We start from the raw sequence: 26,842 nt of genomic DNA, 5'->3' as shown, positions 1-26,842 counted from the left end.
ACCTTGGGGAGCTTAGAGCCATACTTTTGAGCACAGGTGGAGGCTGAGCTCTCTAGGTCACGGCTGTTGTTCCCCGGGAAGGATGCAGTCAGGTGACCCAGGAGGAAATATAGAGCACGGGGTGTGCAGACGGATGGGAACCAGAGAGTCCCCAAGGCACAGAGACACGGAATGGGTCCTGTCAGCCAAATGCACGGATGGTGGAGACACAGGAACGATACGGGCTGAACTGTGTACCCCCCAAATTCATCTGTCAAAGCCCTAACCCCCACTTCCTCGGAATATCATCATACTTGCAGATAGGGACTTTAAAGAGCTGATTAATTTTAAGTGAGGTTGGGGGCACCTGCGTGGCTCAGTCAGTTAAGCGTCTGACTCTCGATTTCAGCTCAGGTCATGATCTCATGGCTCGTGAGATCAAGCCCCTTAGGCTCTGTGCTAACAGGGCAGACCTGCTTGGGATTCTCTCTCCGTCCCTTCCCTGCTCATACTCTCTAAAACTACATAAACACTAAAAAAAACCAAAAAACAAAAAACAAAAAACAAGAATTTAATGAGGTTGTTAATATGGTCCTAATTCAATCTGACCGGTGTTCCTGTAAGAAGAGATTTGGAGCCACCAGGGGCCATGCACGCAGAGGACACAGCGGGAAGGTGGCCATCTGAAAGCCAAGGGGAGAGGCCTCAGGAGACACCAGCCCTGCCCACACCTTGATCTTGGACTTGCTGCCTCCAGAAATGTGAGAAAGTAAATTTCTGTTGCTTAAGCCCCCCCGTCTGTGGTCCCTTGTCATGGAAGCCCAAGAAAACTGATACAGGGGAGTATTAGTTTGGAAAGGAGGGAAATTGGAACCTGAGTGGGGAAGGGGCAGAAACCTCTAAGGAGATATAAGGTGCACTTGGGTATTTACACTGGAGTCAGACCGTCGGGGGTTCAGAGCCTAGCGCTGCCATTTATCACCTGAGTGCACCTGGGTGATTCACCCGATCCGTGCATGCCTCAATTTCCTCATCTGCACAAGGCGATGATAATCAGAGTAAGAACCTCATACGGTGGTGATAAGGAGTGAACCAGTCAATGTAGACAGAACGCCGGGGCGCCCGGTGGCCTCACTGCTTGAGCGTCTGACTCCTGATTTCGGCTCAGGTCATGATCCTGCGGTTGTTAGATCGGGCTCTGTGTCGGGATCTGCACGGACACCGTGGAGCCTGCTTGAGACCCTCTCTCCCTCTCCCTCTGCCCCTCCCCTGCCCATGAGTGTGCACTCTCGTCTCTCTTTGAAACAAAAAAAGAGAGAGAGAGACTGAATGCCTAGAATGATCGCTGGCACAGTGTAATTATCTGCTCAACCCTGAGTAGGTAGCCGGCGTTGGTAAGAATGTTCCCTCTTTCCATCCACATGGTGGAGAGCACATGGAGAGGTTTCAGAGCCACCCAGGGGGCCTGAGGAAGCTGCACCCAAGATGGAAAAGGGCCTCTACACTAGAACGACGGCTCTCAAAGCGGAGGGATCAGCTGGAGGGGCTGAAACGGATTGCTGAGCCCCTCCCCCACAGTTTCATTTTCAGAAGGTCAGGGGTGGGGCCTGAGTGTTTGTGTTTCTTTTCTTCTTCTTCTTTTTTTAATATGTATTTATTTATTTATTTATTTATTTTTGAGAGAGAGAATATGTGCCCATGTGCACACACATGCATGCAAGTGAGGGAGGAGCAGAGAGAGAGGGAGAGAGAGAGAGAATCCCACGCGGGCTCCGTATTGTCAGTGCAGAGCCTGGAGCAGGGCTTGATCTCCGGGGCCCTGAGATCACGAGCCGAGCCGAAAGCAAGAATCGTATGCTTGATCAACGGGGCCCCCCGGGGGGGGCCATGAGAATCTGTGATTCTAACAAGACCCGGGGCGGGGGGGGGGGGGGTGCCCATGCTGTGCTATGGGGAACCACTTTGAGAACCACTAAGCTCAAAATGCACAGGGCTTCCTTGGTGCATGCTTGGCACATCACACACCCTCAAGAAGTTATTTATTGTTGGGGCACCTGGGCGGCACAGTCGGTTAAGCGTCTGACTCTGGGTCCGGGCTCAGGTCACGATCTCCTCGTTCATGGGCTCAAGCCCCACGTCAGGCTCTGTGTTCACAGCGCAGAGCCTGCTTGGGACTCCTCTCACTCTCTCCCTGCCCCTCCTCCACCCGCACTCTCTCCCCCCTCTCTCTGTCTCTCAATAGATAAATAAACTTAAAAAACAAGATACTTAGCGTCAACGTCTTCACCAACTGGTCTCACCAGTATTGCTAATATCCGTGCCGTCACCCCAGGGTTGGGGAGGGAGCTGGTGGAGAAGCCAGGCTGTGGGGACCCTCTTCACTCACGGTAAGTGAGAGAAGATGACCAAATACATGGGACTGGGGTGCCCAAAGAGTCCTCGGCTTCTAGAAACCATCTATTGACTGAATGTTGGCTGGGTTGTCCTGTCTGTTAATTACATTTCTCAGAACAAGAATTCCAGCAAGAAAGTTGGGCAGGCCATGCCTGCTTGGTTTTTCAGTCCTCCTCGTGAGTACCGGGTGGGTGGGCAGGGGATGGAGGGACGTGCCACGGAAGGCGCTGGATCCCGCGTGGGCACCGCGCCTACAGAAAGGTATAATGGGAGACCGGCCCGTTTGCTTGGATTGGCCCACGGTGGGAGGAATTCTGGGAATCTCCGTAAGTGCAGGGAGGACGCTCTGAGCGCTGCGTGTTAAGCACCCGCTAGGAGACCCACAGGCACGGTTACCCTTTGGCTGCCTGGGACCTCACTGTGGCTCTGCTTGGGAACTGGGTGTCCGTTCCCATACGTGCCAGTCACTGTGTCCAAATGCCGAGGGCTTTCCTCATTTGCTCAGTGGTTGTGACTACGACTCCAGGGTGGAGAGAATGACGGGACAGTGTCACTCAAGACCACTGGCTTCTACACCTCAAGGCTCCTGAGATACGGGCATTAAAAGGCTTTGAAAAGTATAGAGGGATAATGCCTCAGTACCGGCCCTAGGGCTGTTAAATGAGATGTTACATGAACACATTAATCCTTAGTAGTAAGCATTCAATAAAAGTCACTTCTAACAATGATCGGTCTATTAATATTACCGATAGAGGTCAATTTTATAACTTCCCATGACTGACAGCTTCTCTTTCTAGCTAGTCAATGTCATTTTGAAGTCTGAGGGTCGCCTACGTAGGGGTAGACACCACCCCCACTTACAAGGTTTGGGGACACGTTGTTCTAAATGCAACAGAAGTGTCGGTCTATGGGCTTTTGGGGGATCACAGCAGGATCCGGGAACAAATGGCACTGGTCAGGCTTCTTTTCCCAGTCCCTGTACGTGGCTCTGTACTTCAGAAGGTAGTGGCTCGTGCCCTCGCTTGCCTTTAAAAATCGCTTCAGACACAATCTGCTTCCCCCAGGCGCTTACAATCTAGTTAAGCACGTGCAAGATGTTCCATAACTGACGGCATTCAGTGTGACAAGAAAAATGGAGTTGATGGCCCAAGACAAATGGCCACAGAAGGAAGTGCTACGAAGAGGGAGACAGTATTTTGGTTGGGGGTGCCCACGAAGAAGGTAGTGTTCGAGTTAAGCGGAAGGTTTGGACATGTGTGCTAACTACCCCAGGATACGTAAACACGCAGTGAAATACGGAAGCGTAGAAGCGGTCTTCTTAGGTACCGCGGAATCACTAGTGTCTGGGGGACGGGGAAGATGTCACTAATTAAAAAAGAGATTAAAGAAGAAAAGTAGAACAGCCTGGGGACAGGCTGAGGTGCCGGCAGACATTCGGGTAGACTGTTGAACCAAACATGTGACCCAGAGGTGACAAGAAAGGCACAGAGTGTAGGGGACGCAACGGTGAGATATGATGCCATAGGAGAGACTGCAGATGCCAGGAGATGGAGCGAGGACTTGGAACAGTACGCTGGGACACATGCCCGTTAAGGAGGCAGGAAGGAGAGCTAAGGAGCAAGGCTGGCTCGAACAGCGTCACGGGGGCGGAATCCCGTCAAGGGTGGAGTTTCCAAAAAGGAAGACACGTGTACCCATCCCACAAATACATACAGGGTACCTGCACGGCTGAGGATGACACAGTTCTTATCCTCAAAGAGTAACCCAACATCCAATGTCACGAAAGTCAAATGAGAGCTGAGAATGGCCCAGAGATCTAGACAAACAGTAGGCTCCTGACGGGACCAGAGAGGAAAAGGAATTCCCTTCTGGAAACAGCTGTGCCCTGCAGGGATAGGTTCGCATCAAGAGAAGTGGATGAGTAGGACAGCTCAGGAGAGTTCCAGAAAGACTAATCCCGGAGGAACACAGTTTTAACAGTCTGAGGCATTGGGGTGTTGAGATTCGGAAATCGCCTTCAAGCGAGAGAGCCCACAAGTCAACCCAAGTAAAATCGAGGCCCCAGGCTCACCGGGGAAGGTGACAATGCTAAGGTGACCCCAACCTGACAGTGCTAAAAAATGTCATCTCCACCACCTAAGATCCTTTATCATCCTTGACAGACGAAACCACGTTTGGATATTATCCTAACAGGAAGAAAAACATTTTACACGTTATTTTTCTCACCAGCAAAAGCGGAGAAAAGAAACCAAACCTCATGTCTGCGAAAATAAATGTTTGCCTTCCAGTGTTATAAAATCCACTACTAAATTGGTCCAGAGTCATTTGGGAATCTTTGTGTTTCTTAAGGTTTCAGTAAATAGCATTTGGGGAGGTCAAGAGGGAAGAAGCAGACACCGCCTGTGATCAGAAGGGACCAGAAGAGAGATAAATCTTGTTCTTACCAGTGAAAGCAGCACCTGTCATCCAGGTTTAAGGAGTACATATTGGCAACAAGAAAGTTATAAAGACTGAGAACTACAGCGGAAACATTATTACAGAGTTATATCTAGATCCCACACTTTCAGGGATATTAGAAAATAAACCATCTGTCCCGTGTCTAAACCCTGCTCGGAAGCAAGTGTTGATCTTGAGGACCATCTCTCCCTGTTCCCGAACACCTCGGTGCCACAGAGATGTAAACTTGGAGGTGGCCAGGTGGCCCAGGGCTGGGCCACGTCTGTGCCTCTCAACCCTCACTCGGTTATTATGTCTTGGCGATGAGACTTACCGAATGTCCTAATTCTCAAGAAAATGGCAACAGGAGAATGAGTCTAAGCTTAGATGAGCGTCTCTCAAGTGTTGACCTGCATCAGAATCACCAGTAGGTCTGGGGCGTGGTCCAAGAACTCGCATTTCTAACAAGTTCCCAAGGGCTATTCCTGCCACCCTCCTGATGAATACCCTTTGGGCGGCTCTGGCTTAGAGACGACCACCTCTGCAACGCTGTCCGCATGAATCCGTCCCTGCGTGTGCAACAGGACTCATCCGAACTGAGCAGAAGTCCCAGAATCCCAGGGGTGCCACCGCCCATCTCTGCCTCATCTTGCCTCATCTGAAAGACTGAGCTCCTTGAAGGTGACCTCAGTCTACACGGCAAGGGTCTGTCTTTCCAAAACTGGATCCCCATTGCCGGTCACCCCTGCGCGGAGCGACCTCACAATTACGTCAGTCCCTTGATGAGGACCTCATGTGTTCCCGGACTCTGGCCTCATTCCCATGACTCCTCTTACTATCGCTACGAGTGCCACAATTCTACCAATATTACATCTGCCACCGTCAGTGCCACTGTCACCACCACAGCCACTTATAACCAATGCATCTCCCTGCCAGCGGCTGCTGAGCTTTGGGCATGCCGCTAGCTGGCAATGCATGGGTTGCGACAGCTGTGATGAGAAAACAGCACATATGGCATGTTCCGATTAAGAGCAAAAAAACCCAAAAAGCGCTTGCCTCAAAGCCAGCCTTCCTTAGAATGGGGTCCCTACCAGGGAATCACTTGGGAGCTTGTGCACATGCGGGTCCCCAGGCACACCCGAAGAGTTTCTCATTTAGTTGGCATTCGCAGGGTTGACCAGCGCCCCAGACGGTTCTCACACGAACCCAAAACTTCTCGAAAGCACAGATGGATTCGTTTTCATTGTTTTTATGACACGAGATCAACCATTTTTGCTTGTTTTTGAAGTGTTCGATTCAGTAGCATTCTGCGCATTCACGGTGTGGTGCAACCATCACCGCTATCAGGTTCTAGAACTTTCCATGACCCCAAACGTAAACCCTGCACCCACTGAGCTGTCCCTCTCCACTTTCTATCCCCACTTCAGCTCCTGGCACCCACTAATCTGCTTTCCATCTCTAGGAATCTACCTCTTCTGGATATTTCATAAAAATGGAATCGCACAGCATGTGGCCTTTCGGTGTGCAAGCAGGAGTCAACTTGGAAGTTGGGGAAAGAGAGGTGTTTTCAGTGTGAACGTTAACACCTGGCCTCACCGAAGATCTGCTTCTGTATTTTGCTGCCAGTTTGCTTTTCCAACCCTCATTTGGGTCATCTGGCCGGAAGCTTGTTCCCAAAGCAACTCCAGGCTCCGTGAATGGGGTTCTGGCCTCTCTGAGGAGAGGGCCCAGCCCTTGGATCGGTGTCATACCCCTAGAATCCCCTGGCACCAGCCTCCTCTCCATCCCTGATGAAAACTTTCAGCTCACTGCGCTTGGGGGCATTAAGATCACTCAGGGAGAAAACACGGTCTTCAACACAGGGTTTTAGCAGCCATTAGTCACGATGCCCTACATTTCTGCAGTGTCTTTTTTTTTTATAAGATTTTTAAAAATCTTGATTTATTTTTGAGAGGGGGAAGGGGCAGAGAAAGAGGGGGACAGAGGATCTGAAGCAGACTCTGCGGACGGCAGCAGACTGGACGCGGGGCTCCAACCCCTGAGCCGTGAGATCGTGACCTGAGCCGAAGTCGGACGCTTAACCAACTGAGCCACCCAGGTGCCCCCAAATAAGGCATTTTTTTTTTTTAAAATTACCTTTAAAGTTAAAAAAGGGAAGGTGGAAAAACCTGGTTGCCTGTCCTGGCTGTGAACTATATACAAGGGCTTCACGTTGGTCAAATGGAGATATTAAGTTCCAGAAACAAATCTGGGTTTTGGAGGACCTAAAGTTTGCAAAATTTGGAAGATCGTCTTTCAGGAAAAGAAAATCTCTCTTTCATACGTTTTCCAAAAACACAAGGGCTTTGGGATGAACACATTGTCAGGGGGACCGAGCCAGGGAGAGGTCCCCAAACATCAGTTTCATTAGCTTCAGAGTTGAGCACACCCTGGCCAGGCCGACTTCACGGATGCAGAGTTCCTTTTCACTAATAATTACGACTTTTCAAACATTTCAAACACTATGCTCGTCCGTATCTATAATGAAACGTCTAGATGCTGAAACTGCTAAGCAAGCTGACTGAGAGAGTCAGCTAATCACGAGATGCTCCCGGGCACTATTCAGATGTGCTCACCTTGGGTTTTAACATTTATTTGTTTTCAATTTTTGCTTTAACATTTAACACTTCTTGGCACGAACGAAGTTGCACGTACTGTTGTGGCCACTTCGGCTGGATCAACTCTTTTTACCCGCATGATGACTCTGTTATTATCCCCATTTTATGAGTGGGGAAAAGGAGGCACAGAGAGGGTAAAGTCCTTACCGAAAGTCACGCAGTGACTGTAAGTGTAAGTGACATGGCCGTGCTCTCTGTCATCCTGCCTCCGATTCCTGTGGATGCGAGGCTGTGAAACCCGACGTTGTTCGTCTGCTCACATAGAATTGCACCTCACACAAGGCCGTTGAGGCTCCAGGTTTGTCCTGGAACTGGCCCTCTCTGTAACTCTGGAACATCCATTCACTCCCTCTGGGCTTGGTACATGCATTTACCTTTCTAGGCACCTGTCCATGGATGCCGGCTGGCCCTCTCCAGAGAACGAGCCCATGGCTGATGGAGAGGCTCAAAAGGGCTGGGAGGCATCTAGAAGAACCTGCTGAACCCTGAGCTCCTCCAGACTGTCCCACCAGACCCTGAAGGGACAGCAGTGACTCAGGGTCCCTTCTCCACTATCTCTGAAATCCTGGCCTTTACGAACAGCCATGGAGAGAAAGCGAGCATGCGAAAATGCATGCTGAAATAACACAGAAGGCAGCTATGATGTATATTTTACTCTCTGAGCAGCTCTCAGCTTTGTGACTTAAATAATGCATTTTCTGACTATGGGACGGAAGAATAAAAAAAAAAAAAAAAAAGAGGCGGGAGCAGAAAACTTCAGCAAGAATGGAGGAGATTAAAAAGAGATGTTTTTGCTGTGTGTGAAAGCGTTTTAAAGGCTATTCCATAGCGAGATCAAAGCAAGGACCAAAGAAAGCAAAAGACGAAAAGAAGCAAGAAAAGGGATGTGAGGCACAAAATACCAAAGTGTTAAACTAAATATATCACACAGAGTTGTGCATTCATGAGAGGCGCTTTGAAAAGGAAAGCCATCCCTGATTTCAATTCCTTTGTTAAGAAATTCCTCTCCACTGTTTCTTCCATTTAAATTTCACCTTAAAAAAAAAAAAAAAAAAAAAAAAAAGACAAGTAGCCCAAATGGGAAACATCATAATGCCCATAGATGGTGCCTCCAAGTTGCTGCCCCAAATTAAAAGAGCATTCTCCGGGGCGCCTGGGTGGCGCAGTCGGTTAGGCGTCCGACTTCAGCCAGGTCACGATCTCGCGGTCCGTGAGTTCGAGCCCCGCGTCGGGCTCTGGGCTGATGGCTCGGAGCCTGGAGCCTGTTTCAGATTCTGTGTCTCCCTCTCTCTCTGCCCCTCCCCCGTTCATGCTCTGTCTCTCTCTGTCCCAAAAATAAATAAACATTGAAAAAAAAAATTTAAAAATAAATAAATAAATAAATAAAAGAGCATTCTCCTACCTTGCCCCATCAAAAGGCAGTCGAAAGTCTGGTATTTGCAGCTGATTCTAATAATAACGTGTGAATTTAAGCGATAAAATTTGTCGACAGGCTGGAGTGTGTTTTTCTTTCATTATGTTTCTTATTTACTGTGATATTGATTCTGAATGCTCTGAAGCCGGCAAAAATTTTTCCTTGAAATAGCAAAAGTCACCATCATTAAGGGCAGGGGTGGGGCGGGGGGGGGGGGGGGGAGAGCAAAACAGAACACAAGAAACACGAAGCCTTGGAGACAACGGGGTCACATCTTGGCGCTTGGTCACTTCGAGTTTTCTTTAAATGCTATTGGCAAGCCCAGGAATGCAATAACTTAGAGCAAGGCATCTGGTCAGCCCCCTCTTCCCTAGCATTTGGGGACTCTGCATTCAGAGCCCTGAATGCTCCAAGGTCAACGGCAGCGCGGATCCTACGCACAAGGAAGACGCTCGTGCGTGCTCACAAAACAACGGCGCGTGTTGAAGCGTCACGTAGCACGACAGTGTTTCTGTAAACAGCTTTTGTTAGGGTCCCGAAGGCCTGCAGAACCTCGTGTGTCTCTGCTAACCCAGGTGACCATCCAAATGTAGACTACAGGCACGGACCGGGCAGAACAGATATGAGCTGGACTACTGCACAGGAGCATGCTGGCGACACAGGGCAGGGATGTTTTGATGTGGAAAAAGAATGAAAACGGCAAGGTCTCGCGAAGAGGGAGTGCTGTGGGGCCGGACGTATTTGTGTTGCATTTACACCGAGCCAGGGGCACCTGGGGAGGCAGGGCCACGCCTGGTCAGAAGCACTCATCTTGAGCTGCCGAATGACACCCACTCTGCATTTGTACATCCCTCGGGGGTGAACTACTGGCAGCTGGTTGTCCTCTCTCGCGCGTGAGAAGAGCAGGAAATCGGTGGCCAGTCGGGACCTACCCTCATGACTCTGAAGGCAGCCATCTTGCCATAAGGACATAAGGGTGAGAGTAAGTAAAGGGTTTGCTCTAGGCTCTCTGCTGGTCTTGGTCACGGGCCTTTCCAGACCCCGTAGCATAGCCTGAGACCAGAGCAAGCAGACCAGAGCTTGGGGCTAAAGTAATCTACAGACACTCGTGTCAATGCCAACTCAAGTACCCAGCTCATTTTTCCAATAAAATATGGTCAAAGCTGGAACACTGCTCTTGGAGGAACAAAGGTGAAAGTGATTTTATTTGGTCGTCCTGACAACTATTTCAACCATCCCTGGGCTTCCTTGCTCCACATCTCCACCTGTCCCACCTCTATCCTGGCAGATCCCCAACCCGGGCTGGGCTGTTCAAGCAGCCCTCGGCATCCCTCTTGCTCTGAGGCTGCATAGCATTGCTGGAGAACATCAACACTCTCCTTCCTTAATCCTGTGGCTCGGTGAGGCTCTCAATATCTGAGATGCCCTCTCTCTGAAACTCCAGTCCACCCATCAGTTCTCACACGTCAAATCCCATCTACACCCTTCCCTCTGTGTGCCCCAAGCTTCCCTGCCTCTATTTGAGAACGTCTCCCCACTGTATCTTCTTCCTATTTCCATATGTCCCAAATCTCTCTGGAGACGGCCAGTCATTCGCAAACACTTTTAAATGCCTGGGGCTGACTGGCCCCTAGCCCAACCTCACTCTTATCACTGGGATGCGTCGGACCCTCCAGCATTCTTACTGGGTTCCTATCAGTGTGAACCCAAAGTCTGACCAGGAGGCACACATTTCAACACATATTCTAGATAACTTCTGGTTCTTGTAGAGTGCAACTATCCCCTTTGGCACTACAGTCAGGACACCAAGGTTAAAACAGAAACTTCTCCTCCACGGGAGGCTGGGTTGGAAGACCAAGAGTTAATCGGATTTTGCACCGAGGGGATGTCACCCAAATGGAATAAATGACCAAAAGAGCTCGTTTGAACCTGCAGGCATCATAAGACTCAGCAGTTGTGTTCTTGGGCACCGAGACAAATATTGCTTTTCGTACAAACATCTGTACGCAAACACTGATAGCAACTTTATTTGCAAAACCCCCAAACTGAGACAACCCAAGTGTCCTCCGATGGGCCAGGGGTCAAACAGACTGTGGTGAAGCTGTATCACGGAACTCTGTGCAGAAGTCAAAAGGAATGAACTCACTGCACCCCGCAACGTGGACAGATCTTGGGGGACTCATGCGGCGTGTACAAAGCCAATCACGAAGATTCGATACCGTACGGCTCAACCGAGGGAACAGTCTTGCAACAGCAAAACTATAGGCTGGAGAACAGATCAGTGGTTGTCAGGGGTATCGAAGGAGAGCGTCGGGGAGCGTTGAGGTGCCAGGACAGCTCTGTACCTTAATTGTGTTTGGTTATAGGAATCCACACCTGTGATAAAACTGCACAGAACTGTCTCCACACACACGCACCAACACAGACACACATGCGTGTTCAACTGGTGAAATCAGACTAAGCTCTGTGGATGGTACCCAAGTCAGCCCACTTGTTATAAGCCTCCACTAGAGTTCTGCAAGATGGTAACCATTGGGAGAAACTGAGTGGAGACACATAAGACTTCTCATACATTGTTGCAACCTCTTGCGAATTTATAGTTGTTTCAGAATAGCGAGGGGTTTTTGTCTTAGTAGTGAATTTTAAATCCAGTTAGGGGGCGCCTGGGTGGCTCAGTCGGTTGAGCGTCCGACTTCAGCCCAGGTCATGATCTCGTGGTCCGTGGGTTTGAGCCCCGCATCGGGCTCTGTGCTGACAGCTCAGAGCCCAGAGCCTGTTTCAGATTCTGGGTCTCCCTCTCTCTCTGACCCTCCCCTGTTCATGCACTGTCTCTCTCTGTCTCAAAAATAAATAAACATTTAAAAAAAAATTTTTTTTAAGCCAGTTAGACTATGAAGCTTTCACTGGGGTTCTTTCACGATCTCCAGTGTAAAGACACACAAACTCTCTTTTTTAAATTTTTTAATGTTTATTTTTCGGGGGGGGGAGGGGCAGAGAGCGAGGGAGACACAGAATCCGAAGCAGGCTCCAGGCGATGAGCTGTCAGCACAGAGCCCGACGCGGGGCTCGAACTCACGAACTGTGAGATCATGACCTGAGCCGAAGTCGGATGCTCAACCCAATGAACCACCCAGGTGCCCCTACACTCTCTTTCTTAATCTTTCCCCCTCGTGGCCTGAAAATACATGAGGGGAAATGTAAATACACAACCTAGTTGTGATTACAGACCCACAGAGCAAACGCCGTCACACTGCGGTGATCTGGTAGGGGACAAAACCAAGCATTGTTTCTGATTAGGAAGGCTCTTTACAGGCAAGGGGAAAGGCAGGTGACGTTCCAATAAGGAAGCCTGGCCCGGCACGGGGCATGGAGTTGCGTGATAACAAGATGTCTCCTGGCTGCTTGACTCAGAGCCTCCACCACACAGGGGAAACCGTTATCTTCCAGAAACACAGGACTCCTCCTATCCCCGCAATTATAAACCAGGAAGAAAAGCAAACAGTGCCGTCGCGCCGTCTCCAAAATCCCTTCTGGAAGTCCGGAGGGTGTAACCTTCCAGGCAGAAAAGTTTTCTAACTCGAACCACTCTGCTTTCACCCTCTGAATGCGCCACCCAAGAGAAGAGCCTGACCGGGTGGGCTGGTCCCCCAGGGAAGGAGTAGGGACCAGGTGGACAACCGTCCTGATCACCAAGAGATGATTCCCGGAGATGAGTGCTTTCTGAGACCTAAACCACAAGAACCAGAGCATCGAAGCCCAAACACGCACAGCAACGCCGAATGCAGAACCTCCCAGGATGGTGTCCGAGGAAGTACAAAAAAGAAAGCTTCGCGCTCGTGCAGTAACTGAACATATTCAGCAATCGCTGTAACTCAGCAGCGTGCGGGGGCCCTGGGAAGGCGGCGCAGAAGGAGCTGTGGTTCTTGCCCTCAAGGGTCTGACCGTCCAGAGATGGGCAGATACGCAAAAGCAAGGCGGCAGGCCAAGTGGGGGGCCAAACCCCACAGTGATGCCCGGGCAGCAGAGGCGAAAGGCCCCGAACCCTGCCGCAGCTGGGAAATCCGGGAAGGCTTCCCAGGGGAGGTCACCCAGAAGAGTGTCCAAGAGTGATCTGGAGCTGGCAAATCCAATAGCACCGCGAGCACCCTCAGTGGGAACATCCTTTGTCATACCTCCCGGGACTTGCACTGTGGGCTTTTGCAAGGATTAACTCTAAAGCTGACAGTTTAAACCCTGCCTCAAAGCCACTGCTCTCCCCAAAGTACTCAACACCGGAGAAGGTAAGTGCCTTGGCCGACACCACACCAGATTCGACTCTGCTTTTTCCTCCACATGCTATTGCTTAAGAACAAAGAAGGTAATGAGGGAAGTTTTTAAAAACTAGCTGAAAACTATGGAGAAGACCTATTTGAAAATGCATTAAGGATTATGCAGTAGAAATGAAGAAGACTCTAATGTTCTTTTAATATTATTTTATTCCAGTACTATTTTAAGCCACTTTTGGAGAGAGAGAAGGAGAAGGGGGCGGGGAGAAGGGCAGAGGGAGAGAGATTCTCAAGCAGGTTCCACGCCCAGGGCAGAGCCCAAGGTGGGGCTCAATCCCACGACCCTGGGATCATGCCCTAAACCAAAGTCAAGAGCCGGACACTTAACGCCCTGAGCCACCCAGGTGCCCCACCATTAACACTATTTTGATGGTTGAAGTTACCCCTCATCTGAGTTTGGAAGGCACAATGAACTTCCACAGGAATTTGCACCTGACATATCCAAAAAGGTGAACTCAGTCCCCCTCCCATACCCACCACTTCTGCCATATCCTTTCAGTGTTCGTTTATTTTTGAGAGAGACAGAGCATGAGTGTGGGAGGGGCAGAGAGAGAAGGAGGCACAGAATCGGAAGCAGGCCCCAGGCTCTGAGCTGTCAGCACAGAGCCCCAGGCGGGGCTCGAACTCACAGACCGCGAGATCATGACCTGAGCCAAAGTCAGACGCTTAACTGACTGAGCCACCCAGGCGCCCCTACATTCCCCCTCTTAATGAGTAGCACCGATACCCATCCTGTGGCAACACCCCTCCACAACTCCTCCCTCCTCTTCCCCCTCTTCCAAAACCAATCAGTCCTCATGTGATTCAGCCGCCATGTTTCCACATCTGAAATATGATAGCATATGAAAATAGGAAATCTCAAATCGGTGCTTAAAGGATAGAGTGTTAAATAAATTGAGATAAGCACATGTTGAGACCAGGGTCTCCAGGCTGAAACTCTTATACCTGAACACGAAAATGTTTAATCCACGGAATTGATTTTGAAAAAAAACAAAACGATTTACCTGTAAGAAAATATGCAGGAATATTTGCGCCCCCTGAGGATGATGAGTAACTTTCTCAGGGTGTCACTAAAAGAAAAGACTAATGGATCTATGTAGAAATGTATAATTTATATTTGTCAAAAAATACAATAAACAAATTAAAGTCAAAAGCACAGGTTGGGGAGAAACGCCCATCAGATGACTGTGGAAGAAGTTTATTTAATATCTATAAAGTTCTCACAATTCAGTAAAGCGAAGACAAATTCTCCAGGAGAAAAAGAAATGAGGGGTCATCAACTGGCAAATCTCTATCAAAATAAAGACAATTAACCATTTGAAAAAGTTCCCGTCATCACTAGGGTTAAAAAAAAAACGTAGATTTAAAAGTATGTCATTTTTCACTCATCAGAACCGTAAAGACAAAAAAGAAATAATGAATCAGTGTCGATGAGAATGCAGAGAAAGACACTTTGATATCCTTCTCGTGGGACAGACCACATATCTGGAGAGCAATTTATCAATCCATATTAAAAGTTCTTAAAAACTGGGGTGCCTGGGTGGCTCAGTGGGTTAAGCGTCCGACTTCGGCTCAGGTCACGATCTCACCGTCCGTGAGTTCGAGCCTCTCGTCGGGGTCTATACTGACAGCTCGGAGCCTGGAGCCTGCTTCAGATTCTGTGTCTCCCTCTCTCTCTGCCCCCTCCCTCACACTCTGTCTCTCTCTGACTCTTAAAAATGAACAAACGTTAATTTTTTTTTAATTATTAAAAATTAATATGGAATTTGGGGGGGGGAGATGAATTTACCTCACGAATGTGACATGCTTCCCTGAAGCATAAACCCCGAAAACACTGATTTCTTTTTTAATATGAAAGAAACCCACACATGCTTTCCCAGGGTCAGAGAAAACACAAGAGGAGACACCAGCCACAATACCGGGGAAGCTGGAAAGTGGTAGAAAGTGCGCTGAGAGGGGCGCCTGGGTGGCGCAGTCGGTTAAGCGTCCGACTTCAGCCAGGTCACGATCTCGCGGTCCGTGAGTTCGAGCCCCGCGTCGGGCTCTGGGCTGATGGCTCAGAGCCTGGAGCCTGTTTCCGATTCTGTGTCTCCCTCTCTCTCTGCCCCTCCCCCATTCATGCTCTGTCTCTCTCTGTCCCAAAAATAAGTAAATGTTGAAAAAAAAAAAAATTGAAAAAAAAAAAAAAAAAAAAAGAAATGAGGGGCACCAGAAGGAAGGCCATTCGAAAGGAAACTGATCACTAGATCCCCGTCCCTACCCTGTGCTCCAGCCCCTGCGACCCTCTACTGTCAAAACTGGTGGCGATCCTGAGCAGACAGCAGGCTCACCAGACCTTGGCCGGGGGGGGCCTCAGCTCGGGGAGACAGAAACCAAACAGCAAAGAGCAAAAACCGTGTGGAACCAGACTGTGCAGGGAGAAAAACCGAAAACCGAAACAAAAGACGAAATATTATTAATATCCTCCAGGGGATAGGAAAACATATTGCTTCTATTAAATAAGAACAATATGCTATAAAAAGGAACTCTCAGAGAATAAAAATGGGCACTTGGAAGTAAAATCATGATGGCAGAGATAAAAAAAAACTGACTAGAAGGGAAGGAAGATAAAACTCAAGAGAGAGCAAACAAAGCTGGGCAAAAATATAAGGAAAGATAAGGTGGCAGAGAAAAAATAAGAAAATTAAAGGCTCCACCCAAGAGGCTTACTAATGGAATAGTGGGAGACGCTGAAATAGAGAAACGAGGAAAATGGGGAGGGATTATCAATGGAATGTTCCAAGAAATTTTCCGAAAACTGACAGACATTAGATTCCAGATTGAAGCCACTAAACTGACCCACACTAAGGCTCATCATCGTGGATTTCAAAACTCTGGGGACAAAATGGAAGATTCCACCAGCTTCCAGAAAGGAGAACACACACACGCACGCACGCACACACACACACACACACACACACACACACGATCAGAAATCGGAATGCCTTTGGCTCCTTTACGAAACATTGAAAAAAGATAATGAAGCCAAAACATCAAAATCTGAAAGAAGGGAATATCTGTCTCAACCAGGCCATCGATCACACAGAAAATGAGGATAAAGCTTGCTTCAGACACGGATGATCTCAAAAGACTTTATCTTCCTCGTAGTCTCTTAATGAGGCTCCTAGCTGTTATGTTGCACCAAAATAAGCACGTAAACCAAGAAAAGAGAAAAGCCTGGAATTTAGCATAGGAGAGGGGGCAAAGGAGGTCCCCAGGAAGATGGTGAGGAGGGATCCAAGGTGACAATGACCTATAGCCACTGCAGCCAACTGTCCACAGCGGGGCAGCGGGACTTGAGGTGGACACATGGCGAGTTGCCATTACTCTTGCTTCTGCAAACTCACCTCATTTTCGACTGAGGATAGATTGCTTGAATGAGCCCAGAACTTTCAATATGAATTGATAAATTGTTCAGATATGCAGTTCTGTCCCATGAGAAGGATATGAGAGTCTTTTTTCTCTGTATCCTCACCGACACGGACTCTTACTAATCTTTGTCATCTTTGCTGCTCTGATGAGTCAAATGATGTCTGAATGAGGATAGATTGTCCCCATTCTTCCCTATAATGGGATATTCTGACCACAGGCTGACATAGTCTGTGCTCTCTCTCGCCATGCCCGCTGCCTGGATCAGCGGAGGACATTCATTTCATCCCCCAGACGTGGTCTGCTTCGACCTCCTTCTGAGAGTAGCCAATGCACCTTGATGAGGTCGCCGGCAGAAAACACAGAGCAGCCATTCCTTCGGTCCCGATTTTTGCCTTATCCCCAGCACTGGTGCACACAACAGCCTGCCAGATGTCCCCACAAGGGTGTGTCCTGTGTTTCCCTGAGCTCGCTCGTGACTTAACTGTCTTCTCCAGAAGAAGCCTTTGTAAACAATTAAGATAGTACACAGGTCGGTACTCTTGTTCTTGACATGATAGGATATCAGGCATTTCGTAAAAAGTGCACGAAAAGAATAAAGGAGCCAGGAAAACTAAGCAAAAAATAAATAAATAAAAGGCATCCAGATTGGAAAGTAAGAAGTAAAATTGTCACTACTTGAAGGTGACATGACATTACAGGCAGAAAGCTCTGAAGAGTACACACACACACACACACACACACACATACAATCAGAGCTAAGAAACAAGTTTAGCAACGTAGAAGAATACAAGATCAATATACAAAAATCAGCTGCATGTCTATACGCGAGCAGTGAGTAGTCCAAAAATGAAATAAAGAAAGCAATTCTACTTACAATTCTACTTACAACTCAACATCAAAAATAATAAAATATCTAGGAATAAATTTAGACAAAGAAAACAAGACTTGTAGGGGAGCCTTGGTGGCTCAGTCAGTTAAGCATCCGACTCTTGATTGTGGCTCTGGTCATGATCTCAGAGTTGTGGGTTCGAGTCCTGCATCAGGATCCACGCTCAGCAGGATTGGGCTTCTCTCTCCTTCTCACTCTGCCCCCTCTCCTTCATGCATATGTGTGTGCTCTCTCGCTCTCTCTCAAAATAAATAAATAAACATTTTTTTAAAAAAAAACAGAAGGGAAGACTTTCATATTGAAAATTATAAAACATTGTTTAAAGAAATTAAAGAAGATCTAAATAAATAGAAAGACCCTCCATGTCATGGTAATCTCTACACCCAACATGGGGCTCCAAATCACAACCCCAAGATCAAGAGTTCGCACACTCTGCTGACTTAGCCAGCCAGGTACCAAAGACATTCCATGTCATGGATTGGAAGTATTAATATTGCTAAGATGACAATACTTTTCAAATTGACCTATAGATCCAATGCAAAATCCCTGACAAAATTCCAACTGCCTTTTTGAAGCAATGGACAAGCATGTCATATGTCCCACGTGGGACCCAGAATTCACACGTCAACACGTGGGACCCAGAATGGACAAAACAATCCTGAAAAAGAAGAATAAGTTTGGAAGACTCACTTCCTGATTCTTAAAACTTGCTATAAAGGAAGAGTTATAAAGACAAGGCGGTACTCACACAGGGATAGACACATAAATCAATGACATAGGATTTAAAGTCCAAAAATAAACCCTTACACTTACAAGGCAATTTATTTTTGACATGGATGCCATGACCATTCAATGGGAAAAAGAACAGTTTCTTCAACAAATGGTACTGGGACAACTGAATATCCTCATGGGACAAAAAAATAATAATAATAATTTGGACCCCTACCTCAAACCATACACAAACATGAATTCACAATGGATATGGAGCTACATGTAGGAGCTAAAACTCCAAGACACTTAGAAGAGAATATAGGTGCAAATCTTTGTGACCTTGGACTAGGCAATGGTTTCCTAGATATGACACCAAAAGCTCAAGCACCCAAAGAAAAAAATAAAAAACTTGACTTTCATGACCATGAAAAGCTTTTGTGCATCAGAGGACACTATCAATAAAGAGAAAAGACAATCCACAGAACGGAAGGAAATATCTGCAAATACATTTGCAAAATTACGTACAGAATATATTTGATAAGAGTGTGTGCCCAGAAGACATAAGCAATTACAACTCAACACTAAGAAGACAACCCATTTTAAAAATCGGCAAAAGGGGGCACGAGGGTGGCTCAGTTGGTTAAGCGTTCCACTTCGGCTCAGATCATGATCTCAAAGTTCATGAGTTCGAGCCCTCGTCGGGCTCTGTGCTGACAGCTCGGAGTCTGGAGCCTGCTTCAGATTCTGTGTCTCCCTTTCTCTCTCTGCCCTTCCCCCACTCGCACTCTCTCTCTCACTCAAAAATAAATAAACGTTCAAAAAATAATAAATAAACAAACAAACAAATAAATAAATAAATAAAATTCAAGTTGACAAAAGATTTCAATAGACTTTTATCCAAATAAGACAGACTAATGGGGGTGCCTGGGTGGCTTAGTTGGTTGAGCATCCTACTTTGGCTTAGGTCATGATCTCACGGTTTGTGGGTTCAAGCCCTGCGTCGGGCTCTGTGCTGACAGCTCAGAGCCTGGAGCCTGCTTCGGACCCTGTGTCTCATTCTCTCTCTGCTCCTCCCCCACTTGTGCTCTGTCTCTCAAAAATAAATAAAAGTAAAAAAAAAAAAATTAAAAAGAAAGACAGACTAATGGCAAGCAAGCACATGAAAAGATGCTCAAAATAATCAGTCATTAGAGAAATGCAAATAAAACCATGAGATACCACCTTACATGCACCACGGTGGCCTTTGTGTGTGTGTTTTTTTTTTTTTTTTAAGGAAAATAACAAATATTGAGGACGTGGAGAAACTGGGACCTCATACATTGCCAGTAGGAATGCAAAATGGTGCCGCTCCTGCGAAAAACCGTGTCGTTGGGGAAAACAGTCTGATGGCTTCTCAAGATATGAACCGTGGAATTATCACAGGACCCAACGATTCCACTCCTAGGTAGGTACCCAAGAGAACTGAAAACATTCCACACGACAACTTTTACATGAACGTTCCTAGCAGTATTATTCGTAACAACCAAAAAGCAGGAACGCCCCACCTATCCATCAACGGAAGAATAAAGAAAGGTCATGTGCTACCTCCACACAACCAAATGTCGCTGAGCCACAAAAAGAAATGACGTAAATCCATGCCACCACACGATGAACTTGGGCGACAGTACGTTGCACGAAAACAAGACAGACACCAAAAGCTACAGGCTGTACATTTCATTGATAGCAAATGTCCAGGAGAGGCAAATTCATAGAGACAGAAATACTTGGTGGTTGCCCCAGGACCTGGGAGAGATGGCTAAACAGGTCCAGGATCTCTTCAGGGGGGACGATGAAAATATTCCGGAATTAGATCGTGGTTACAGTTGCAAAACGTCGTGAATATACTGAAAGCCACTGAACTATACACACTTCATAAGGGTGTATTTGATGTTATGTGAATTCTATCTCAATTAGAAGTAAGGGACAAGAGGGACACCTGGAGGGTTCAGTCCGTTAAGCATCCAACTCTTGATTTCGGCTCAGGTCACGATCTCACGGTTCGTGGGCTTGAGCCCCGCGTGGGGCTCTGCGCTGACAGCTCAGAGCCTGTTTGGGATTCTCTCTCTCCCTCTCTCTCTGCTCCTCCCCCACTTGCACTCTCTATCTCAAAAATAAATAAACTTTAAAAAAAAGTAAGGGAAAATCATAAAGGATGACCATGGCGGGGTGTGGCAAGAGTGATGATTGATAGAATTCCGTGCACCTGAATTCCCTCAGCCTCAACCCCTCAAACAAAGATCAAAGCGGGAAAATGCTGATGATCTGAACAAAGACCAGTGGCTTGGGACACGGCCAGGCGGGATCCCGCTCAAGAGGGACTAAGCAGATGCTGAGAAACAGAGCAGAAAGAGAATGAAAAGCCTTCTGGTCTTTGGTGACGAGGTAAAGCCCTTCACTGACAGGAGATAACGAGAAGCAGGTCCGGAAGGCCGAGAGGAGAATGCTAAGTTAGTCATAGGACAGACTGAGCTTACGGTTCAGAGGGACCCTGGCCCTTGAGGAGAGAGAGGACGCAGGTCTGGAGCTCAGGGGAGAGGCTGAATTGCTCTGCGCTGCAGGGATGGATCTGGAGACCATTCACCATGTGCCCATGGGAGGAAGCGCCCCGCGTGTCCCGACGCTGAGAATCATGAGTGATCCCCTCGAAGCAGGGAGCCGAGGCAGAGAAGACAGCGGTGCCGGGGTCTCAGGAGGAGACAAGTGCCAGGAAGGAAGCCACCAACAATGTCAGACGTGGCCGGATCAGAGCAGAAAAGTGCCCGCTGGACTGGGTGCGCTGCGATCACTGGTAAATTTTGCCCGAGGGATTTCGGTTTAATGTACAGGAGCACAAAGAATTGCATCTTACTTGGGTTTAACTTGGGTCAACATCAGTATTCAAGCCGAATGAAACAAATGTAAAAACAAACCTAACAAGTGAAAGACCCTGACTTACCTGTACACACAGGTCCTGAGCCTTCTGGCTTTATTCACACACTCCCTGGACCAGGTGGTTTTTCTTTCTTTCCTTCCTTCCTTCCTCCCTCCCTCCCTCCCTCCCTTCCTTCCATCTCTCTCTCTCCTTTTTCCTTTCTTTCTCTGTTTTCTTCTTTCTTTCTTTTTTTTTCTTTCTTTCTTTCTTTCTTTCTTTCTTTCTTTCTTTCTTTCTTTTCCTGATAAAGCTTGGTTTTCCTTTAATGGATATGATAACATACATATAACATGTGGGATTCTAGTTCCCACCTGAGCCAGGCATGACCGGCTTGAGAATGGACCACTCTACCCTCATGAAAATGATGTTTGCAGATCTTTTTTAATAAAAAGAGAACTATGATGCTTCACAGTTCGGGGGGGGGGGGAAACAGGATGAATATTGTTTTTACTATAGGATCTTAACTATGTAACACCTGCATTAAAAAAAAGAAGGGAGTGGGGTGCCTGGGTGGCTCAGTTGATTAAGTGTCCGACTGCGGTTCAGGTCATGATCTCGTGGTCCGTGGGTTCAAGCCCCACGTCGGGCTCTGTGCTGACAGCTCAGAGCCTGGAGCCTGCTTTGGATTCTGTGTCTCCCCCTCTGTCTCTCTGCCCCTTCCCCACTCACACTCTGTCTCTCTCTCAAAAATAAATAAACATTAAAAAAATTTTTTTAAAAAGAAAGGGAGGGGGAACCCTTGGCTGGCTCAGTTGGTTGAGCATCAGACTTTTGATTTTGGCTCAGGTCATGATCCCAGGGTCGTAAGATCAAGCCCCATGTCAGGCTCTGCACTGAGCATGCAGCCTGCTTGAGATCTCTCTCTCTCTCTCTCTCTCTCTCTCTCTAATAAAAAAAATTTTTTTAAGAAGGGGAGAACAGGGGGGAATGAATAGTTGCCTTCAGTTACTCTCTGCGGTATTTGTATTTTCCAGTTACCTTTTGATACATTCAAAGTTTCCTACAAAGAGAGCACACATTACTTTTAAGATCGGAAAATACAGTAAGGCTGGGGAAAAATGGTTTAATCAAACTTGAGCAGAAGGTAAGCAGGGATAACAATATTAAGGTTAGATGAACTCAATTCGAGGCAAGGAAAAAAGTATGCTTTTAAGATAAAGGGAGTATTACATCAGGGTGATAGCCACCACTAACGATGAAACCACACAGACACGAATCTACAGTTACCAAAGAAACTGACGAGATACAGAAATCAAGCATTATTAGGGACATGGGAAGGAAAAGTCATCGTAGGAGGAGATTTGAAAACACCATCATCAAAAAGCCTTAAGAAAATAAACTCGTAGACTATCTAAATACACAAAATTGATGTCTGGCAGGAATTCAATTCCATGATTACAGTGTGTGTGTGGGGGGGGTCTTTTCAAGTGTATATAGAACGTTTACAAAACTCGATAATACCAGTCACAAAGAAAATCTCAACAGAGAAAAAAAATGTTAAGTCCCTCTTGCAGTTAAAGAGAAGGTATTTCTAGCCTGGAGAAAATACAGAAGCTAGAAGGAAGGACAGAAAAGGGGGAAAGAGTGTTAATATAGTCTCCTCCTGGTCCACCGGGATTTGCAGGGTGGGTGGGGGGACAGAGGAGGATGAATAGGAATTAACTTGATGATCAGGCTGGACCAAATATCTCTCCCACCCCGTTTCTCACCCACTGAACAGCTTTATTTAAATGCGAACCCCTGAGATGGTAACTCAGTGGTTCTCAACTGTGTGGTTCCTGTAGGGGCAGGATCAGCACCTCCTGGGAATTTGTAAGAAATGCACATTCTCAGCCCTACTCCAGACCTCCTGGAGCAGAATTTCCTCCAGGGTGGGGCTCCAGGAGGTTCTGAGGGGAAAGCCGAAGAAGGTGCCTAAGTACCCCGGGAGCAGACTGGCTCAGAAGAGGAGTGGGCTTTATACCCCTGGCTCCTGGAGTCCCCCAAGTGGGATTAAGCTGCCTCAGCCACAGGGGCCACCTGCATATCACGCCCTTCCTGTCCTACTTCCCCCGAGCCCCTCGAGGTGTTTTCTCCCCCTCGCAAATCAACTAACACACTCAAATCTTTGTCTCAGGGTCTGCTCCTGGGGGAGCCCAAACTAAGACGCCCACCAGAGACTGGAGTTTCCATTCTGGTTGAGATGAGCTTGGACCCCCATTTCTCTCTGGTTGAGCTCCGCCAAGATCTCCTCAGGGGAGGGAGCCCCACTGGCCGTGGGTCCTCACCCCAATGCCGTCCGGCACCCGCTTTCTCTGGGTGTGCGAGCTCTTCTCTGCCCTGCCTCCTGCCACAAGGCCACTTAGCCCCCCCCCCCCCCCACTTGCCCTTTGCAAGCCTCGTTCATGTTTGTCACTCACTCCCAGGCTGGGTGAGACTCACCGAGGGCCGATGCCAGACGGGCCCTGAGAAACCCCGTCCTATCCAGCACCGTGGGAGGCCAGTTGTGCAAGACGGGGAGGTATCACGTGCTACGTGCTGGGTGGGTAAGGGAATGGGTGCTGGGGGAGCACCCAGCTAGGGCCGTAGGACGGCAGCAAAGGATTCTCTGAGCAGGGCACCCACAGGGGACACCTGGAGAACAAGTGGGTGGGACTCAGCCACCAAATGGAGGGAAGGAGGATCAGGGATGCCCTCTGCTGATGCAAGGGGTCCACGGTGGGCACGCGGCATGCCGCAAGGGGCTCTGGGAGCCACGTCAGGGAGACAGGCTTCGCCAGATGGCTTAGAGGCTCCAAGGAACTGAACGCGCCACGTTCTCACAAGAAGACCGCCAGGGCCAGTGTTAGCAGAATCTACACCTGGAGGAATGGCCAGAGGTAAAAAGAGATGTGAAAAATACAGCCAGTGACCCCTCTGTCCTCCAACTCTGGAGGCCTCGGAGAAGGCGGTACCCGACTGGCATATTGCTGGGCCCAGGTGCACGGGAGCCCTTCGGGGGCCCAGCCAGCCAGTTCAGAAGGGGCAGGGGGACTTCAGTGCCCGGGCCAATGACGTGGCTCAGCCCTGAGCTCCCGGAGATAGCCGGGTGCCACACGGCACCCGTGGCATCGTCCTGGCTCCTGTTCACCCTCTCCTAGCCCGGGAGCACACGCGGGGTAATCTTTCTCCTTCTCTACCCAGCACGCTGAGAGCCAGGGCTTTAGCCTGCCCTAGTCCTCCCGTGGCTCAGAAGATAAGCCTCCTTGGCCTTCAGCGCGCACCCTGGCTGGCTCTCTCCTGTGGCATCAGCTGGTGGGGGTTTCTCCCCGCGGCGAGCACAGCGCATTACCTTAGGCCAGGAGCCAACACAAGGGCACGGTTAGCAAGACCCATCTGCCGCCACTTGGACACCAGGCCTCCCCCTGACCCGCCTCCAGGGACCCCGGAGGATTTTTGTTCCTGCTGCCTGTTTTATATATATATATATTTTTTTTTTAATTGAAACTTTTTTTTTTATTTTATTTTTTAACATTTATTTATTTTTGAGACAGAGAGAGACAGAGCATGAACAGGGGAGGGGCAGAGAGAGAGGGAGACACAGAATCGGAAGCAGGCTCCAGGCTCCGAGCTGTCAGCACAGAGCCCGACGCGGGGCTCGAACTCACGGACCGCGAGATCATGACCTGAGCCAAAACCAGGAGTCCGGACGCTCAACCGACTGAGCCACCTAGGTGCCCCCAGGATTTCATTTTTTATTTTACCTCTTGGGAAAGGATGGTGGCAGTGGGTAGGGCTGGGGAGGGGAGTGGGGAAGAATCTAGGCGCTCCTTGTCATCTACTTTAGGTAATATGAAGAAGGGAAACTGAGTCCATCTATGTGGTCAGTAACTTCTTTTTTTTCTTAATGATTATTTATTTTGAGAGAGAGCAAGAGAGAGCATGAGCAAGCTGGGGAGGGGCAGGGAGAGAGCGAGACAGAGAGAATCCCAAGCAGGCTCTGTACTGTGAGTGCGGGACCCGACATGGGGCTCGATTCCACCAGCCAAAGCTGAAATCAAGAGCTGGACGCTTAACCTACGGAGCCACCCAGGGTGCCCTGCCAGTCATTTATTCCTAAGAGCCCTGCAGGCCTCGAGGTCTAATGGGCCAGTGCTCGTGCGCCCAGATGTCTTCCTCTCTGTAGCTATGCCCCAGGGACAGGAGACAAAGACAGGTGGACCCGTGTTACAATGCAAGTGGCATTTTCCCCCTTGCTGACACGGCGCGCTCCCAGGATCCCCTCCAAAACACTCATGCAGCTTGGCGGCCCCCATACCTTCGTCACTGTTGTCGTCCACCAGGATGATTTCCTTCAGCAGGTGCGTCGGCGTGTGGTTGACCGCGCTGTGGACTGACCGCAGGATCACTGACAGGGCCTCGTTCACGAAGATGAATATGATGGAGATCTGGGGCAGCTCCTTGGAGTACTTCAGCTCCTTGCACCTGGGGGAAGAGAGCCAGCCGAGTAGAGTCAGAGGAAGGCGGAAGGCATGGGCGCTGCGGATGGACACGGCCCACGTGCGCCCAAGGTGTGCGTCACCAGTTCCCTCCGGGCCCCCCTTGGCTGAGAACAAAGACTGGAACCTAAGGAGGAGATCGTGAAGGGGTCCAACCCCAATTCTCCTCAACCTGCCGCCCCAAAGGAACCAGAAGCAGCAGTCTCGGGTACGTATCCCGCGTCTCCCAGGCGGCCTGGGTGCCCGTTCACACCGCCTGGTCCCACTTTACTGCCCACCTGCCCCACTCCCTACTCGGGCACCTGCGTTTCCATGCCTGGAGCCTACTTTGCTGCCGCCCCACCCCCATCTGCTCCCATCCAGAGGCGGCCAGGAGTTGAGGCATGAATACCCCAGCTCGCTCACCCCAGGAGCAGGCTGACTCCAAGGGCAGCGGTTTACAAGGGCTCCCAGGGTCCCCCTAGTGAAACGAGGGAGGGTTCCCCCTCCATCACCCACAGTGGCCATCTGCATACCACACCCTAAGGGGGAGGCCTTCCCTTCCAGGTCCTACTTCCCCACGCCCCTGGTGGTGTTTGCTCTCTCCACCTTCCGAATCAATGGTGCACTCAAATCTTAGTCTTAGGGTCTGCTTCTGGGGGAACCCAAACCAAGCAGCCCGCTCGGGTGGAGCCTGCATTCTAGAATCAGACACGAAAGGCGCATGTAAATAATCGTATTCAAGGAAGCGGGTCCTCGGCCTGCATAGGAGCATGCTGCCGGGTACACCCCATCTCTTCTGGCACGCGTTCCTAGAATCTCCTGGGCGGGGGGGGGGGGGCAGGAGACGGGACCGCCTGCCTTTGAGGTCCTCCCTCCTAAGACCCAGCAGCTCCCCCATCCCTGAAAACCGGAATAAAAGAGAAGAGTCCTTTTCACCCAGGCTGGACACAGGGGTGTCGAGCTCTGGCCTCCCTGGAGCTCCCGGTGATGCAAGCTTGATATCCAGAGAACATGCCGTGCGTGGCTCAGTCGTGGGAACACCGCGCTCCGTCCAGGGGAGCACTCACAAATCTGGTCCTCTGCTTAGGCTGAGCCGCATTGGAAATACCAAGCGGAAACCAAACAGCATGGGAGAGGGCGCTAAGGCATTTCAATACATTCTCCTCCTCCTCGTGTGAGATCGGACAATATATAGCACAGGTGTTAGAGGAGAAAACAAAGGCAACGAGCTGAAGGA

At 49.0% G+C, this 26,842-nt stretch overlaps 1 protein-coding gene across 2 annotated transcripts in view; it reads right to left on the bottom strand.

Moving 5' to 3' along the window:
* The window catches only part of GALNT17 (polypeptide N-acetylgalactosaminyltransferase 17), a 447,627-nt gene that overhangs the window by 213,907 nt on the left and 206,878 nt on the right, over window positions 1–26,842 (bottom strand). For both annotated transcript variants that reach the window (XM_025923309.2, XM_086691905.1), the window contains exon 3: window positions 25,443–25,609. In XM_025923309.2, the coding sequence (XP_025779094.1) occupies window positions 25,443–25,609 (167 nt within the window). The remainder of the gene's footprint in view (window positions 1–25,442; window positions 25,610–26,842) is intronic.

This window comes from Puma concolor, chromosome E3, assembly GCF_028749965.1.
Source record: "Puma concolor isolate L17-30 chromosome E3, mPumCon1.1.hap2, whole genome shotgun sequence".
NCBI classification, from domain to species: domain Eukaryota; kingdom Metazoa; phylum Chordata; class Mammalia; order Carnivora; family Felidae; genus Puma; species Puma concolor.
Note: the sequence above shows the minus strand (reverse complement) of the source record. Positions and strands in the feature narration are given on the sequence as shown.